Genomic DNA, 18,866 nt, shown 5'->3' with positions numbered 1-18,866 from the left:
ACTACTGCAGAATTTTCTTTATAAGTTCAGGCAATTTATAATATGCTGTTAACTTGAACTGTGTGCTGTCTGCCTCAGTCATTTCTTCACCCCCTGTAAAATCAAGAAGTAATTTTAGTTATTGGGTTAATCTTTGCACAGGTAGGACTTTCAGATCATTGGAGACTGAAGCAGTGTGGTGTACAGGTTATTGATAACTGCAATGTTTCCCGTCGTAAGCTGCTGCTTTAATTAGTTTGAAGAGTTCTGCTGTGAAGTAGTATTGTGGTTAAACTGGAATTGAAAAGATTAAATGTGAGATTACATTTGCATACAGAGCTTGACAAATATTGTCAACTATGATACTCTCTCTCTTGCATTAAGTGCAAGAGCCTAAGGCAGCTGACTTCTTGTGGCTTTGTGGAGGGACGGAGAGTTTTGGTCTGTTGTTGGTGCTGGAGTTATACAGGCCTCCAGTCACTGTATTTGCAGCATTTCCTTAAGCATACCTTCATTGGTACAGGTTAACTTTTATTTAACTATTTTCACAGAAAACATTTGTTCTAGAAATGCTATAGCTGATGGTTATTATTCTAGTATCAGTTACATTTTAACTCTTCACATGGAAAGAAGATTGCAAACTGCACATGAAATTGGTTGGTTTATTTTTTTTTTTTTTTAGTTGAACTGATTCCTTAGACGAATTTCTTGATGTTTTTACAGGATTTTTGTTGAGTTAATCTGGCTTCCACTGACCTCTGCTTGAGATACAGCAGTTCTGCAAAACCAACTGAAAATCTGCAGTTGGTCACAATAGAAGTAGTGGATTTCTGTAAAAAGTGCTTTCAGTAATTTGTCCCGTACTTGCAGGTGAACAACTTAGAAGACTTTGAGGAAAATAGCTGATTTACAAGTTGAGTCAGTCTCCCAACATCTTGAGAGTTTTCTTCAGTTACATACTCTGGTTTCTTTGGCTTATAAAAAAGCAATTGAAATAGATGTGGAAAGCAGAATGAAGATACTTTTCAGCACTTTCAACAGATAAAGTAAGTCTTAAGGACTGTGTAGCACCCTTGCTCTTCAAACCCCTTTCAGGGAATGTCTGGTTTATGAACTGACTATAGGAGGATTCTTATGAAGAACCATGTATTTGCTTACTTTTTATTTTTGTAAACGTTATTTTTCATATGAAAATGTGGTCAAATGAAGTGGGCAGCTTTACATTTTTTTCTTTGGCTTATTTGTTCTGGGGAGATACCTGGCTTTAATGATACTTGATTTTAGGCTTTAGTAAAGTTCAACTTAAATTTGATTTTATAAGGTAGAAACTACTGACAATGATGCTTTTGTGTGAGAGCTCCACTCTTGGGCTTGACTTGTCTCTCAAGTAAACTTTCCTGCAGAGCTGTACCCTTGACCTAATGAAGTAACTAATGTCCACATGTTAGTAGCTGGCCAGCTGCCAAAGGAGGATTGAACCACATCCCTGTTTAGACTTTTTCACATATATTTTTGAAGAATATTAGTATTCAGAAGTGTATCATACTGCCAAGTTCTTTGGGGAGGTTTTGCCGTGGGTGCTTTAGATGCTTGTGAATACTCAGAAATATTTTTGCTTATTCTTACATTCTTTTGGTTTGTCTTTGCCTCTTCAAGGTCAGTCCATGTACCACTAATCAGTCCACGTATGAGCAGGTGAAGTGTTAGTAATGTAAGACAGACTTCTGAGTCTTAGCATTTAGGAAGAGTGATTGCCTTGTAAGTCCTGCTCAGCTGATTTCTGTGGAGGTGGAGTCTGCAGACTGCTCGGCATAGAAGTCTGTGGAAAGAGCTCCATGTTAACAAAAAATATCAAATAACAGTTTTTAGAGTTGCAGTTGGGGTAAACTTTGATGCAGGGTGTGAAAGGCAACTTGGTGTTCATCTATTGATTTTTTTTTTTTTTTTCAAATTTCTGTTTCGTGTTGCAAGGCATGGAAGTATTGAAGCTACATCTAAATGGTTATAAAGTTAATACTACTTGAAGAGTATGATTTTGCCAAATTAATTTTTTTTGTTGTTTACTGTGTTTTTGAGAGATGCAGCTCACTCGTGTTACTGTTCCCCACTTAGTGTTGATACCAGAGGTCCTAAACATTGCTATCCTTTTTTCTTTTTTGGGGGGTGGGGGGTGGAGGGCAGGGATGGGGAAATGTTCCTGTTGTGGTTAAACAATTTGCCACACCGCATTGCCAGCAAAACAGGCATCCTGCCCTATACAGTAACTTCTTCCTGTTGGTGCTAAGGGTTGTACTGCCATCCAGTGACTAAGATCAGCTACCTGCTATAGAAAAAAGTATTAGTTTTCTGCTTTTTTTTTTTTTTAATCCCCACCCCTCCACCACCCCCTGGATTAGTTCGCAGGTAGTAGCAGTGCTGGTCCAAGTAACTTGCATCATGAAATTATAAAATAGCTGTAGCAGTGGAAGAAGCAGGAGTCCCTCAGCTGGAGGACAGAACAGGACAACTCTTCTGCCACAGTGCGCTTACCATGTTCTATTTAAACCATTCTGAAAGTGCACCAGCAGCCAGGCTCTGTGGCGTGAGTATTCTCTTCGTGTAAAGCAGTACTAAATTGCACTAAATCATGTTCTTATTGCGCAGTTGTTTTCTATTTGAGGGTGTGATGAAGGTCTCAGCTGCATGTAATTGTTGCATTCATGCATTACTCTGTATTTTGCAGGCATGCATAAAATAGAAGTGTTTAGTTGCTGTGGCTTAAAACACAGCTAATAAAAATTGCTTCAGGATTAACTCCAGAATAGCTGTGCATTATCATCTCCAGAAATACCTATCGCTGTAGGCTGGAAGATGGCATTCTTTTCTGCTGGTCCTGCTGAACATACAAATCAGCTTCTTTTGGATGAAACAAAATTGAAAGGTGTGCTTCTGGACTTGGCTAAAATGTTTGGTTTAACGCTGTTTAGAACATAAGTAGTACTAGAGGTATTTCTGAAGTGAGGTCCCCTGGAATATATGGAGTTTGAATACTGTCTTCAGCATGAACTGGTTCTGTTTTGCAGATCTCCTCTTGCAATAAACTGCCCGCTAATATGGGTGTAGTTTTGTTGTTGGGGGTATTTTTTTAGATGAATACATTGATCAGTTAACCAAAAGGTGTGGGGAAAAAAAACCCAACAGTGAATACAAGGAAGAGAGTTCGTTTTAGCTACCAGTGTTACTGATTAAATTGAGTATCTCTCATTCTTATTTTGAAACTCAGTGACAGAATGAGATAGTTCAAAGTTCACTGGGCCAACAGTACCCAAAAAGGTCATTAATCTGATGTTATAATCCTTCTAGGTTTCCCTTTCACCAAGGGGCCTTTTGTGGCCCTTGCTCTTTCTTATCCTGTCTGCTTGTGCTGAAAGAGTTTGTCTCAACTGCCTAGTTCCCATCTTGGTAGCTGTAGACAGCTCTTACCTGGTCCCAACCTTCTCTTTGCCAGAGCAGACAGGCCCGTCTGCCTCCAGCTGTCCCTGTGGGGGATGCCCTTGAGGCCCCTGACCACCTTGGTAGCCAGGGCTGGACCCTCCTTGTTTCCTCAGCACCCGTTGAAGGGAGGGTCCTCAGCAGGAGCAGCCGGTGTCTGCAGGGCGGCCTTGGCAGGAGCAGGCAAAGAAGGGATACCACCCCTTACCCGCAGCCCTCCCTGCGGTTTGCCTGCTCTGCAGCAAGGTGCTGGCTCCCATTTCAGCTGCTTCTGCCCCAGCCCCTGGCCCCTTTCCAGCAGTGCTGTTCCTCTGCCAGCTCTCCCCAGCCTGTGCTGACGCTTGGGGTTGTTCTGCCCTGGCTGCAGAGCTTTGAGCTTTTCCTTCTTGAACCCGATGAGGTTTCTTTTGGCCCTCTTCTCGGGTTTGTCGTGGTCTGTGCCTTTTGACAGCCGCGCTGCCGGTCACTGTGTCAGCCCCTCTTTTTCTCTGCCTGCCGCCTTACACTTGGCTCTCGCCTGCGGGTTTGCTGAGGGTGCACTCTGCGTCGTCTTCCCGGTTGCCGATGCGTGTGTTTGGAGCCCTGTGGTGGCCTCTGGGGTCCTCCCTTGCCAGCTTGCAGCTGGACGTTCGGCCGTGGGCTGTAGCCGCGTGAGCCAGAGATGCAGCCGGTTTTCTTTCTTCTGTTCATTGAGCTGGGGCTTCGCAGCTCCCAGGTGAGCCCGCCTCAAAAGCTGTCCTGAAGTCAAAGTATATTATGTGGGCCATTTAACTTTCATCAAAGCCCCCAGCTCTTCATGTGATGTTGGTTGAGTACATTCTGCCTTTGATAAATCTTTGTAAACTCTCCACATCTTCAAAAATTAATTCCTAATGGGTATGTTCTGTGTGCCTTCCAGATGTTGGAGGTGCTCTGTACCTCCTCTGACTCTCAGACATGAGTGGGTTTTGTGCTTGTCAGGAACCTTCTGTGAATGCCATGATACCTTTTTTTTTTTCCCCAGATGATACTAGTAATTCTGTACAGAATACAGTAAAAGAAGAGTAATGCATCTGGTAGTTGGTAAGCAAAATTTTTACAGTCAGTATGAAAATCAAAGATTATTTTTAATGATTTAGTAAAAAATTTCCTGCTACAAGTCACTTATATCTTCTCAAAAAAAAAAAAAATATTGCTGCTTGTTATCGTAGTCCAGTAACTAAATTTTATCTTGCTGCAAGTAGGGAAACATGACTCAAACTTGTCAGATATACTCCTGGCATATTTACAGACTAGGAAAGTACTTTAATTCTTGTTCTGTTATGAATTATTGGAGGAGGCGGCTTAATTCTAGAGGAGATGGTGTTTGAGAGGGAGGCTATGACAGCAGTAATTTTCTAAGTATATTTGTCAGATCCTATGTAAGATTGATTTGACAATACGGAGCAATGTTTTCAAAATGAGCTGTTTTGGCAGCACATTATGTCTGTTTCCAATTACTGTCAGTAAATCCTGAAAATTATTTTCTGAAAAGAAGTTGGTGAAATCTACAATTTAAATACAGATACTAATTCTGAGAATAGAGGAAAGGTGGTTTGTTGGTGGTTTTTTTATGTTGTATGCGTTTTGTTTTATTTTTTAGATTGTTGATGTTGAAGTGGATGCCACAACTGTGTGCTGTTTCTGTGTGGACCGTTTCCTTTGTGGAAGCAGGCTGCAAATGTGTGTTTAAAAGAATGGGTCTCTTGGGTATTATTGCAAAACAAATAATTAACTTTTTTTTTAACTTGTGCATAAGGACAAAGGGGCTTTGTGAAACGAAGTGCCATGCACTTCATGTGGTGTTTGTGACTTGCATGCTTGCTATGTTGAGCTTATTTACTTTGAGGTAATTAAAAAAAATTGTATATGCTCTTGGAGCAAGGTTAAAATTGATACTTCAGTCTGATACCCTTCAAGATTTCATTGCAGTGGAGGAGCTGAGCTCGCTTTATACAGCACGGGAAAAATACTGTTGCAACACTGTACTTTCACCAAAGTCTACAAGCTGCAATAACAGTCTCCAGACTGATTACCAAAATTACGTGTGAGAATGCCAGGATTTCTCCTATTTGCAACTGGACTCGTTTGCAAGGATTGGAATATGTTCACACAGGATTACCTTTAAAGTGGGAACATTTGTTTTGTGTTGCCTGTAGATCTCTTGGTGCCCTGGCCCTTACCAGCTGCTTCAGCAATCTTGTAACACTGGGTAGACTTAACTGTTGGGCTGCTGATGTTAGCAGACTATCCAAATGTGCCCTTGTTCAGCAAAGGTAAGCAAAAAGACTTTGCATGTGAATATTGTCTTGCAGTTCTCAACTTGTTTCCATCACAGTGTTACAGAGAACTATTGTTGGCAGCTAATATCACCAGAGAATTATAATTGGAAATGTGAGTGAAAAGTCATTAAGTGGAGTGTGCTAAATGTGTCATTGATTTGTCTGCTACACCAGACTCAATTGATACCCACTCAAAAAAAAAACCAACAACGGAAAAAACCCCAAAACCCAACAACCTAGTCAACAAATGATGTATTTGTATAACTTTTCTTGCTCTTGATCTTTTTAGGGAGGTTTTCCCATTCATGCTTGGCCATATTTGAGTAGGCAGGCATGGAGGGCTTCAACGTTTTAGGAAACCTGCTACTAGAAATAGTAAAAACTGAACTACTTGCATTTAGTTTTCTTTTGTATGGGTAGAGCTCTTCTGATATTAATGCAAAGAACGTTTATTAAATGTATTCTTTGTTTCTATTTCTTGTCAAGTATTAGGATTGTTTTTTGCTTTCCTGCTTCTGTCATCCGCTTTCTTAGAGTGATCAGATCAGTTACTGTATATTCAGTAGTGTGAACTTTCTTTGTATTTTTCAGGTTGGAGGATCTTCTGAATCCTATGCTTAAAGATGCCTTTAAAAAGAAAAAGCTCACTTCAGACAGCTTTGTCGTCTTGAACTAGAGGTATTGGTTACCTTGGAAGAAGAAAAGGCAGACCATAGGCCCAAATTGGAAGACCCTTCAGGATAACATGGAGACATGTCATGTAGAGGTAGCTGTGAAATATTTAGCGATTTGTTTTAATAGTTTGTAACTGAGTATCGCCAAGACTCTACCCCAATTAAACAAATCTACTTCCAGTATAGCTCTTTACTGAGAATGAAGCAAAAATTCCTTTCCTATAAGAAGGACTCAAAAGAGAAAGGTAAATGGCTGAAACTATGAAACTAAAATTATACTGTGGACAGCAATATTGAGTTATATGTTATAAACCCATTGAGTTTGTATAATCAATTTCTTGTAGATCTGAAGGAAGAATACTTCTATGGAAACAGAAGGAGATTGAATATTTATGTGAGTTCTGGCCTAATACATTCAGGCTATTAACGTTTCTCCTAAGTTTTTAGTTCTAGTTGTTCAGGTTTCTCTTTACGGACAATGCACTGTGCTGTAGCCATCGTGCTAGAAAAGTTCAAAACTGAAAAAAAAGCAAAAGTAACAGTGTATGTTGCTGTGTATCATGTAGCAATATAAACTGAATGTGTGTGTTCTGAGGAAAAGAAATAGAAGTAAGGGTGCTAATACTCCTTTTTATGTTCTTGATTGCAGGTTAAGCTATTAGTTGGGATTCTTATGAGGACAGTTCATTAAGTTCTTAGTGTGGTAGATTGATTTTTTTTTTTTGTAATTATTAAAGCAAAATGGCCTTGAATTAGCCAATGCCTGCCACCTGTAGTGACTGTGCAGATGACTGATTACTGCAGAACTTCCCAAGTTACTGGAAGTAAAGACTTAATTTGACCGAATAACTCTCCTAATGGAGAGTCAAGATGATATTATAGAAATATATGGTTTCTTGAGGCTCAGCTATGTTCCTCAACCTGAGGAATACAAAACCTGTGGCAATTGCTGCCATCATTCTTAGCCATAGCAGACTAACTTTATGATTTTTTTTTTTCTAACTTTGTGGCCTCAGATGTGGGGCACTTTTGAAACAGGACTGTAACTTTATTTTGGCTCACATCATCCTTTTTCTGTAGTTTGTCCTCCTTTAGATCTTTTTGACAGATAAGAATATTATTTTACAACAACAGACTTACAGGTGTTTGTTTTTCTGAAACAATTATGTATGGCATATGCATCCAGCCCTCACTTAAATTTGGTCTCAGCTGTGTTAGTAACATTCTACATTCCTGCTTTCCCATACATTTTTAAAGTATCAAGACACTTTCTTCTCTTTCTTTACAGTTGGTAATGATAGATTCATTTTCTGTCAGTTTTAGAATTCACGGTGCAATTTAAAAAATATCTTTCTAACTTTTGCACCAAAATTGCTAGTTGTACTGCATATGTATTAGTGATCAAAAGAAGCAGCGTGTGCTTTCCTGAAAATATGCAGGAAATGCAGTATTAAAACTACTTAAGTACTTCTTCATCATAATTTATCATGCATTGTTAACTTCTAGTGCTGAAGTGAACTCTCTGTGGGTGTTAGCTCACTATGACATACAATCAGTATTCAAGGCAGCAACACACATGTGAATCGCGTGATACAAGTGCCATTGGAGATGGTGTGGTTTGGATTACATATGAGCTGCAGCTATGGTTCTTTAGAATGTAATGCTGATTCAGGCACTGTTTGACCCAGGGCAAATAGCTTAATTTATTCTTTGTGATCCCTGAAAAAGTGGAATAAAAATGCTTGTGAACTATAAGGCTAGTTAAAAATGTATAAAAATGGTGAAAATTTAATCACTTGATACTTCAGAGTTGGATGAATTTCTTTGAGCATTAGTTTAGAAATAAACTGTCTAGTGAAAAGCAGTTGTTCTCCCCTCCCTGACCCCCCTTGCCCTGCCAGAGAAAGGAGGGGAAGAAAAAAAAAAAAGGAAAAAAATACTTATATTTAAGGTAGAAAGGGGAAGAAACTATTAAAACCAAATGTCTGCATTTATATTAGGTTTTTTGCCTAGATTTATACTTAAGAAGAGGAGTTTGTGGGAGGTAGGCAAAGAGCATATTGAGCGCGTATCAATTCATGTAGGATTAGTCTTTAAACAGTCTACACTGTAGTATACTACTGAATTTTTAAATCCAGATTTAACTACTAGAAAATTGGTGAATGCTGACTGTTGACTCCACAATGGAAGTTCTTCCTACTTTTTTTTAAATCTGTGTGCAGTTCAAGAATACCTTTTTATATTTAGGATTTAGTATTTAATTCTGAACTATTTCCTTGTTGTTATGCCTGACTTAAAAAACAAACAAACAAAAAAAAACCCCAAAAAACACCAAAAAAAACCCAGGAAAAAAAAAAGCAGCAGTAGGGAGCATCTGTCTTCCTCTGTCAGTTGTAGTCGCTTTTTTGCTTGCGTCAGACATCTGTGGCTAAACTGCTCTGACTGATAGCTGGAGGGGTTGACAAAGCCTTGACTCCAAAACACGCACAGGAGTGTGCACACACAGACAGGCTTCTTTTCACTTTGTTTACGTTTAACAATTTTGGTGTGACAACTGAGGCTTCAAATTCAATGAGTTACAGTGGTTGTGCTGACTGTAGAGTGAGGATGTCCAGATGTGAGGAGAAGAGAAGAAAGCTCTCTTTGCCTGCTTGCCTACTCACCTTCTTCCTTTCTCCTTCCTTCTGTCTCATTGAACTCCTTGCTTGAGGTGTTCATTGAAGCTGCAGTAAAAGTTCGGTGTGACTGGTAAAAAGTAATGGTTGAGGCTTGGGAAAATTGCAGTAAATCTCTGTGGCCTGCGTGGCTTTCATTTAGAAATTGTAAATGAACGCAAACTTAAGGTATCATAATGGTGTCCCTTTTTTAATATTAAACCTTTCTTGTTATTCTGTAGTCTTGACAGCTGAAGAACAGTTCCTAGGCATCACACATTGCTGTTGGAAAATGAGGAATAGGTAAATTTCTTGTGTCAGGAGGACTTTGTGTAGCCTCAGGTTTACATTGTTCTGTGTGTTTTCTGCATGTGGAGGTAGGAGGGGATTTCAAAGAATGTCTTTATTGCTGTTCTTAAGAAAAACAGTTAAAGGCATTAACAGAAGCCAGCAGTCCATGTTCTTCAGTTTGTGATATTAGAGCAGATGCTGGGTTTTTTTAGAGCTTTTAAGCTTTACAAAAATGAGAGGACAGTGCCTTTAATGAAAGCTGGAGTATGCCACCTACTTACGTTTGTTTGAAAAAAGTGTGTTTGGGGAAAATAGCTGAAGATGCATCTCAATAAATACATGGCTTCAATTTTGATTGCACTTTTATAGAAGTATCTTTCAAGTATGTAGTTGTATAAAGTGGTCTGTAATTCCTCTACATTTTTAACACCACATTTGGAAATGAAATTTTCAACGCCTTTTATACAAACTTAATAACTTTAAGATGCTGTATAAGTGTTTATAGTTGACAGTGAGTTTGATAAAGCAACAACAGACTTCAATCTTGTGTATATTGGCCGTTCTGTGGTGATCTACATGTTAAAACAAAAGGAGGTTGTGGAGTTTGTTCTCTTCGGGCAGGTGACATTGTAGTAACCTTCATTATTCCTTAAGAAGTGTTAAAGAAAAGCAGTGTAAGAAATGGTTCATTGCAACTTAATGCTCAGCAGCCTAATTAGTCAAATACCATGTGCCTACCTCTGCATGAAATAGCCTATTTCTTTCCAGTGTAAAATAGGAATTTTCAGTTTTGGAACAGCCTGAAGAGGCCTTTGTTGCAAGTGACCACTGGCTTTTTACCTATTTATTGTCAAAAATAATGAAGGTCAGCACGGTATCCATAGTGACTGCATGCAGCTTCCTCGTTAATCTTGGCATACTGCTGTAATAACGAAATTCACTTACTACTAACAAGTTTGCATGTTTCAGGAGGAAGTCGACATTTGAAAATTGGATGTGCTTAGGTTTCTGTAACTGGGAAATCTTGACTTTGGTAGTTTTTCTTCACTCTTAAACTCCTTGGCATAATTCTTTTGATGAGTAGTTGTGGAGGCCTAAACAGAACCCCCCAGAATAAGCAACCTTAAATTGCTGAAATTTACATATAATCTGGCAGTAGAAAGCTTTTTACCTGCAAAATTATTTCCTTTTTTAAGAGATAAAGGCTGCTAAATGTGAGTACATAGTCTGCTTTCATCCCTGTTAGTAAAAGGAAGATACTCCAGTATAAACGACAAAAGGTATATAAGTATTATATGAATATGATCAAGGCAGAATTATATGGTTAAAACAAAAAATAAACTACTGATAGCAGTTTCAGACCCTCCACGTTCATTACAAAGAATAAACTTTCACAACAGCAGGAGCACCACAGCAGTCCTTTGAATTTTGATTTTGGATTACTTCTATGCACAACACTGGAATCAGTGTGTTGGGAGAATATGCAACGACTCAGTGAAACACACTTAATAAATTACTTTGGTTTAAATTAAATTCTTTTTAAGTGTTAAGCTTTGGAAATATTATTTTTTAATATTGTGAAGGCTCTTTTAACTTAGAGGAAAATCGGTGTAGAACAGAATGCAGCCTTATGGGAGTTTTGGTAGTAACTTGTTGAAGGTGGGGAGTAAAATTGTTCCATCTTGAGGTTATTACTTGCCTCCCACCCTGTCATCCTCCTTTAATGCTTACCCAAAGATAAGTGAGTTTGGGTTGCCTTTTTTACTTGGTTGTAATACCAACACCGGTATTACTCTGATGCGGAAAGTTAAGTATTTTCAGAATTCTGGCAAGTTGCTCTTTCTGACATTTTCTTTATTATTAATGTGGCTTGTTTTGCTTGTACGTTATATCTTTAAATAAAGCTAGATGCAAAAGGAAAATAATTATGAAAGGATAGCTATTTGCAAAATTCATGGGAGGTTCAAAGTGGAAGTCCATTTATTTGAGAGCGCCAGGAATGAAGGTATCAGGAAGTAAAGTCAATGGATTATTACTTTTTAAAATAGTTTTATTTTATATTTTAAATGTATAAATGAATTTTATATTTACAAATATATAATTTAAAATAAGTATATTTGAACCTAAAGAGGTCTTAAAATATATATTAAAAATTGAGAATTTATATTCTAGATGTTGCAGTTAGAGACTTTGTAATTTAATGTAAGGTTAGAATCTAGAACTGTTTTTGTTACTGAATGTGAAAATAAGGTTTTCTTTCGGAATTAGCTGAACAGTAATTGGTTGGGATGTTATAGAAGGATGTCTTAATTTTTTTTCTTTTTTATTTCCCCTTCTCTAAAGGTGACCAGCTGCTTTGCACTCTTAGACAGTTGCAGTGATGTATAGTAGTCTGTTGCTGTAAACATCCCCGACTGGAAGCTGTACCAGTTCTAGCTTTCAGTCAGATGTTTGCTGCACCTGGCTATTCTTGGACAACGTGAGAAGGAAAAGCTGTCATAAATACATATGTGCATATATATATCTCTAACAGTGGAATTGCCTTCAAATGAATTACCTGATTGTTACTAGTGTAGGTAAGATTTCTTGATGTCGTCTGAAATGTAGATGCAAAGCTGTTGTGTATCTGTCACTCAAAACAGAGTCCTTCGCTGCTTTGTGGTATGAATTATGGAATTATGCTTCACTGGAACATAATGGCAAGTGGTGGTTAATTTCTTGTGCAGTTACCCATAGAATGGACTGACTTTGAGTGGTCTGTTTTAGCAGTTTCTGTTACTTTTGACTCTTAGGAAAAATTACTATAAATGCCACCAGATACTCAGCACGCATTTCGTGATGTGCCTTGCTTTTTGTGGTTTTTTTTTTTCTGGAATCCTACATTCTCGGTCTCCTTATGAGTTCATGGTGCTATTATAGTTTGCAAGTTAGATGTAACCCAAGGCTAAGGGTTAAAAAAAAAAAAAAAAATTGACATGGGATGTGTTTTTCCATTACAATGCATAGGGTATACAGTGGTTTGTGGTATAGTCATCTTTGTGCTAGCCCCACCGTGGCACTGTAAAGGTTTACCGTTCATGTAAATAACAGCTTGTGAAAGTACTTCAGAATTAACTCTTAGCTGTTCCTGTTGACATGATTGATTTGAAGTTGTTTTGGAACTGGACAGTGATGTGCAAAAGTGCTTTCCGCTTTTCTCAGAGCGGGATCTGCACATGCTGTTTCTTGGATCTTGCCTGGGATTTCTTTTTTTTTCTCTTTAATCTTCTGGTTTTAAAGGAATGGCCTATGTGAGTAACTGCTGCTGAGACAGGAAAAATTCTTGTGCTACTTTTAGCGCTCCATTCTTCCCCCTCCCAAAATGTTATGTTTTTATTCCCTAACACTTAAAAGAAAGACTTTGTTCAAGTTATTTGATAGTATGCTAAACCTAGGTGTTATTTGTTCAACTTTGCTATAGTGATTCTGTATGAGATTATGTCCAAAGGTACACATACTTAGAAAAGCGGAATATTTTGTCTTTAATCAGAATTAAAGCTATTAGGATTTCTTAGTCCTGGGAAGGCTAGACTAATAAGCGTTGGAAAGATAATGATTTTCAAGCAGGCAGTGAATGACGAAATGTGAACCAAGGACAGCCAGTTGTCTTCTGTGATGATCCCATGACTGTAACTGTTTCGTTCCTGTTAGCTGGATGTTCTGTCTGGTGACATAGGAATATGAATGGTGATAGAAGGTAGTGAACTTATTTATTGATCTAATTCATTGCCAGCACCTCTACAGAGATTTGTTCTTAAAGCAACTGGGCACACTTAACATCTCAGTTAGCTAATATTAAAAAAAACCCATGATTTTGTTTGGCTTGATAATTCACGTAAGTATTAATAAGGACTTTGAAACAGAATCTACAGATCTTCATTTCTGTAAAAAGCAAAAAGTGTTGGTGGTAGTTTTCCAAGTTTTCTTTGCTATAAATGTTTAGCATTTCCTAGTTCTATATAGTATTTGGACTTGGAAGAAAGGAAGTGTTCTCTGTTAACAAAACGTGTTGTCTCATAATTAATATAGTAGACATTTTGGTTAGTGCTGGCTTGGCCTTCCCACGTGCCAGATAACAGTACTTCCTTTTTTTTTTTTTATAAGCTCAGTTCATGTGCAGTTTTGTCAGTCCAGTCTTGCGGAATTTTACTTATGCGTACATTTATATTGTACTAGTATCTAATCATGTACTTACACAGCTGTCATATGTCTGCACATGAAAAAACAAATTGAAGTGGCTTGTAACTGCAGGAAATAAATAAATTTTTTAAAATGACACTGCATTTCTGTTTGTTTGAGGGTTTTTTGCCAAGTGTTCCTTTTTTCTATACATGAAATACAAAGTACTGAACATCTTGACATGTCTCAAACATGGCGGCTGTTTGCAACTGAAAAAGGTGGGGTCTTCTGAAGTGTTGTCCAAATGCATATTTATGCCGTGATTCCGGGTGAGCTCACACTGCTACTGGGATTGCTGGGAAGGGGTGACGGGAATTCAGCATGCTAGCTTTGCAGTTCTGTTGGTGGGGAGGAGGAGTTGAAGCGAGTGTTGCAGAACTAGGCAATGCGGGGCCACAAAGGCAACAATGAATTTTGGGAATGGAAGAGGGAGATCTGACACACCATCCTGGTGATGCGAAGCCTGTGACTATTGCTTATGTTAGAGAGTCATGGAGTAGTTTCTGATATTTTTCAGTGCACTAATTTTGGAGCAGAGGAAAATACCTGAATGACAACCAGGTTGGTGGTCCATAGGCCAGAAGTGAAATTGTAGATGCACTAGCAACTTTGTCACATGCTGTATATGCAGGTGCCATGTACAGTTTACCTTTGGAGGGGAGAGCTAGGGAGGAATACAAAGGTCCTTGCTTGCTGAGTGAGTGGAGTGCCTGTGCAGGCTAGCGTTTGGGGTTTGGATTAATTACCTGTGGGTTTTGTGACTGATTAAAAGTAATACATTCAAGTCCTCAGCGACTCTAGGCTGGCCTCCATGAAGCACTGGCTTTCCTTGCTGTGAACTCGCAGCTGCATTTGGCAGAAATGCTTGAGCTCATGTTTTTCTTCATACAAAGAACAACTGTTCAACACTTGGAGGGCATCCCCCCCTTCTGTATGTATGAAATAATCTGCATCTGTGATTCCTTCTCCCCAGCAAATCTGCAAAACACCTGTTGGGACAAGAGCTTTGAGAAGGCTGAGGCTTGGCATCCTGGTTGATTGAATTTATTCAAGTATTACTTTACTGGACTGCTGAGATCTTCTTTGTTTGCAACTGTAGATGTTAAATTAAACATACTTGTGAAATCTAAGAGAAGATGTTGAAGCTAAAGTAATCATTTTCTGCTCCCTTGTTATAATTACTTGTATTTTTCAGTAGCTAAATCTACGTGGAGGAAAATAAGAATGAAAATTATCGAAATAATAGGAGTACCTTAAAGTTATGGAGGAGAAATGGGCATTAGTTTAAGAAAATACAGCACAATTAGGAAGACATACAAATGTAGCATCAAAAGCTGTAAAACTTGGCCCACTAAGGAAACTGTTGAAATATCCAACAGCACAAAAGTTTATTTTTACATAAACAGTTTGAGATGGGCATCTTTGACCGTTACCCAGTTTGTACCACCCCATTCATCTCCCATATATATTTTGGTGTTGAATTTCAGTTTTGAGAAGTATTTGAATTTGAGATTTCTAGGTGGTGGTCTGCTCTGAGCATCAAGGGCCTTGGCAGGTAAATTGCGACAGAATGCTGATCTCTGCAGGCTGCGAGAAGTTTTTCTCCCATTTTCCTTTTTGTACCTCTACAGCATCAGGGACTGTACATGTCTATTACTGTGTTCTGATATTTAGGAGATTAAATGTTTAAAATGTGTTCAAACTTCATAATGTTAGTACGGCTTAGTGTTTCATGTGCTTTGAGTTGCGTGAATTGTAGCTCACAATATATTGAAGTGTGTCTGTGCAGATTCATTTTTGGATATCTTGAAAGCCAGTGCTGTATATTTATTGTTAAGCTAATTTTTAGTTCCTGTAAACATCCTACACTCAGCTATAACAAGTGGTGGGGCTGGGGGGTGGATGTTTACTTCAACTGACTTGGAAAGGCAGCTTTCCTCAATGATCAAGTGACATATTGGCAAGAACTGAATACTATTTTTCAGTAGTATTCAAATAGCTTATTGTATTTAAATACTCTTAATTTCTGTGGAAGTAGTATGTATTTCTATAAATGTCTTAATACTCAAATTATGTTTTAGATGGGCTGTATAAAACCGCATTTATTGTGAAACAGTCTTTAACTGATGAACTCTGTATCGTTTTTTGAATTACAAATAAACTGTGATAATATATCTTTGCTTGAAGAGTAATTCTGATACCCTGATGACAGAGAAATAATCTAAAATCTTGTATTCAGTGTTCAAGTAATAAATGACTGCTGCAATTGAGAATTGTTATCTACTTGCTCATCGTCGAAGGAGGAATAGATGTATTGGGTAATGCTAAAATAAACCCAACCAACCAGCAGTAAGACTACTCAGACTTAACCATTTCTGTTGCCCTGTATATCTAACAAAATTAAAACAATCTCATTTTGACAGGCAAAATCTGGATAGGAGAACCAGGAAGGAGATGAGCATCTCTCGTTTTCCTATAACTCTTCTTACATCATGTCTTACCTCTTGAAATCATATTTTTACTAGTGATGAATGTGGTGTTAAATGGAGTATGACTCCAACATCTGGAGAATATTAAGTACCAAATTTAACAGTTCAAAATGTTTTTATTCAAATGGAAGAATGAAGGACGTGGGATTCATCATTGTGAAGCATAATCTGGCTTCTTGAGGATCGTTTTTACTGTTTTGTATCCCTGTGAATATCAGAAAGGCTCGGACTGAGATGTAACATTTCTTATGTAGAAGGCCAAACACATTCTGAAAATTATCAAGATCATCTTTCCTCATTTAAATTCACATACATGAGCATCGTTTTGCTATAGTAAAGCTTTTTGCTGTGGTTTTATTTTTACTTCCAAACTGAGGTCTTTTTAATTGGTAGAAGTCCTTGTGAGCAGGCTGTATGGCATATACCCTACTGCAAACAGCTGCGTGCAAGAAAATGTATCAAATTCTGGGGTTTCGGATAATTCTAGTGTGTGATCGCTGCAGTACATCTATGTATTTACTGTGTGTGCGTGTCTGAGTACATAAATCAAGACCTAGTAAAACTTACTTTAGTTCATCTGTTTAATTGGTACAAAACTCTGACTTCCCCAGTTGGGGTGACCTAAGGGAGAATGAGGGATGTGAACTGTCCTTCTCGGGAAATACCATGTAATTAAAAAAGCTTACCTCCAGAAACGAATCTGCGTGTCTTTCTAGTCTGTTCTGTTCCCCGGAGTTAGATGCCTTGTGGCATGCCTAGAACTTCAAGTTGCTGGTGAAAAATTATCCTGCCAGGGGTTACCATGCTCTGGGAATGCCAGATTTTGATTGCAACATAAAGTGATGAGGCGAGAAGGATATACCTGTGAACCTGTAACGTGTTCCAGCTTTGCCGTTCTGTGTTGTGGTGATTAACGTTGACATATGCTCTTGACCTGTCCAATGAATTTCTACCCTTGTTCGTATAAAGGAACACGCAGTACATACACATCTCTCTATTCCGTCACTGAGTGCAGTGAAATGCACTTGCTGTTTGTTCTCTCTCTGGATCAGTTCCCTTTGCTTGATGTATTTTGCGGTACTGCACACTGATGTAGTGGTGGGATAGTCCAGTGACAAAAAAAAGGGTTTGCTGGCAAGAAGGAACCCTCCAATCAACATTACTGTCAACCAAAAGGTGTAATGATTCATCTTTTCTGCAAGTACCTCGATCCAGAGCTAACTTAATTAGTAGCATGGATAGTGAGTAAACGCTCTGAGCAGATCAGGTGTGAATATATATTTGGTATTTCAGTAGGATTTTTTTTTTAAAATGCATTTGAGATCTAGAATTCATATTGCAGAAACTTAAGTTTCGGCAAAACCGGAGTCTTGATGTTGGTTTATTATAGAAAGAATAGTTGTGACTGCTTTTGATGGGATGCTTAAAAACTAAATAGGAGTTAAAAAAAAAAAAAAGCTTATTGAAGCTTGAAATTTAATGTATTTTGAATAGTTGGGGTTTGCAGGAGTTTGAGTTTTGTAGTGGTTTCAGATTTGGGGGAGTTAAGTTTTGTTTAGCTACTCCTTGGATAAATGGGCAGTAGAGTACATTACAATGATCCTCTTGTCAAACAATTTCAAGTAGCTTGGCTCCTGGGAAAGGAGAGAATGCACTCCCTGGAAAGTGTCAGGACCAGTATCATGAGATGAAATTTCTAAAGGTAAGCTACGCTGTTGGGGGAGGGTGGTGGTAGTGGTGGTCTGTTCTTTTTTCTAAGTGAGGATTCGGTAGGACAATGAGTAGCATGCCTGTGTGCATCCTTCAGTGTGCTTGGCTGCACGTATGGCTGTTGCGTAGGCTGCTAACTTATTTTACTTTTCTTGTGAAAATCTTAATTTGAGAATTAAATAGACTAATTCTTGTACTGTTCCTCCCCAGCCATATTTATTGGGTAATGCTTGTTCTGGTTTGTGCTAAAGTAAAACAAAAAGTTAAACTTCAACCTAGAATATGTAATCAAAGATTCCAAGCATAAAATAACACTGCAGAATTTGAAGCTCCGTTTTAAATCATGTAGTTCACTTTTTTCTTCCCATTGCATTGGTGGTTTTTGAAGAGATACGTCATAATCCTAGAGCGACAGCATGAAACAAAACTGGATAAATAGCTGGGAAAAGGGTACAGCGTGCACGGTTTGTGAGTCTCTGGGAGTTTCACATAATGGGGTGGAACAGTAAGTCACTTAACAGTCAAAAATTCCTCTTGAGAAACACGTAGGTGCAGTTAAATGTGTTCTTCCGTGGCGATTTTGAAAATACACGTTGATTCCTCTGTTTAGTTCCTTCTGGTTTTCTCTTGTGCTAAAAATCCAAATATTTAAATAAAAGTACGTTGATACCCGCTTTCCTGGTCTGTCTGTGTTCAAGATTGTTCTTCCACTAATTTGGTGCACATGCTCTTAACCGGCTGTGCCGCTTTAGCCAGCTTAGCGTATGTTGCACAGGGGTTCTGTGTGTGTGTGGTGAGTAAGGGTATAGTTAAAACGACTTAAAACTTCCGTGTGGTTTTACAGTAGTTGAGTATGAGTAGCAAGGATCCGGACTGGTGCTGAAGTCTGTTCAGACGGTTCTGGAACGCGCTGCATTCGGGTTTTCTGTTGGGGAACAGCAGCCCCCTAACGCGGGTGTTGAAAGAGAAGAAAGCCTGAGCGTGACAGCGCGCGGGCTGCAGGAAACGCGGCTTCGCTCGGGCTGGATTGTTTGTTGTCCACTAACAGCGCTCGCTCGGTAGAGAAATAATTTCCTGTAA

At 38.5% G+C, this 18,866-nt stretch overlaps 1 protein-coding gene and 1 long non-coding RNA gene across 3 annotated transcripts in view; both read left to right on the top strand.

Annotated features, from left to right (window-relative positions):
• ZFAT (zinc finger and AT-hook domain containing) overlaps window positions 1-18,866 on the top strand; it is a 145,095-nt gene that overhangs the window by 9,700 nt on the left and 116,529 nt on the right. The window contains exon 1 of one of the 2 annotated variants that reach the window (XM_027786479.2): window positions 6,355-6,516. The exons of the other annotated variant lie outside the window; for it this stretch is intronic. Coding sequence (XP_027642280.1) covers window positions 6,504-6,516 — 13 coding nt within the window. The 5' untranslated portion in view covers window positions 6,355-6,503. Of the gene's footprint in view, window positions 1-6,354; window positions 6,517-18,866 lie in introns of those variants that run through there. 2 annotated transcript variants of the gene reach the window in all.
• Window positions 11,842-18,460, top strand: LOC129784003 (uncharacterized). The gene is made up of 2 exons (XR_008746249.1): window positions 11,842-18,291; window positions 18,342-18,460. It is a non-coding gene; the product is annotated as an uncharacterized LOC129784003 (long non-coding RNA).

This window comes from Falco peregrinus, chromosome 3, assembly GCF_023634155.1.
Source record: "Falco peregrinus isolate bFalPer1 chromosome 3, bFalPer1.pri, whole genome shotgun sequence".
Taxonomy (NCBI): domain Eukaryota; kingdom Metazoa; phylum Chordata; class Aves; order Falconiformes; family Falconidae; genus Falco; species Falco peregrinus.
Note: the sequence above shows the minus strand (reverse complement) of the source record. Positions and strands in the feature narration are given on the sequence as shown.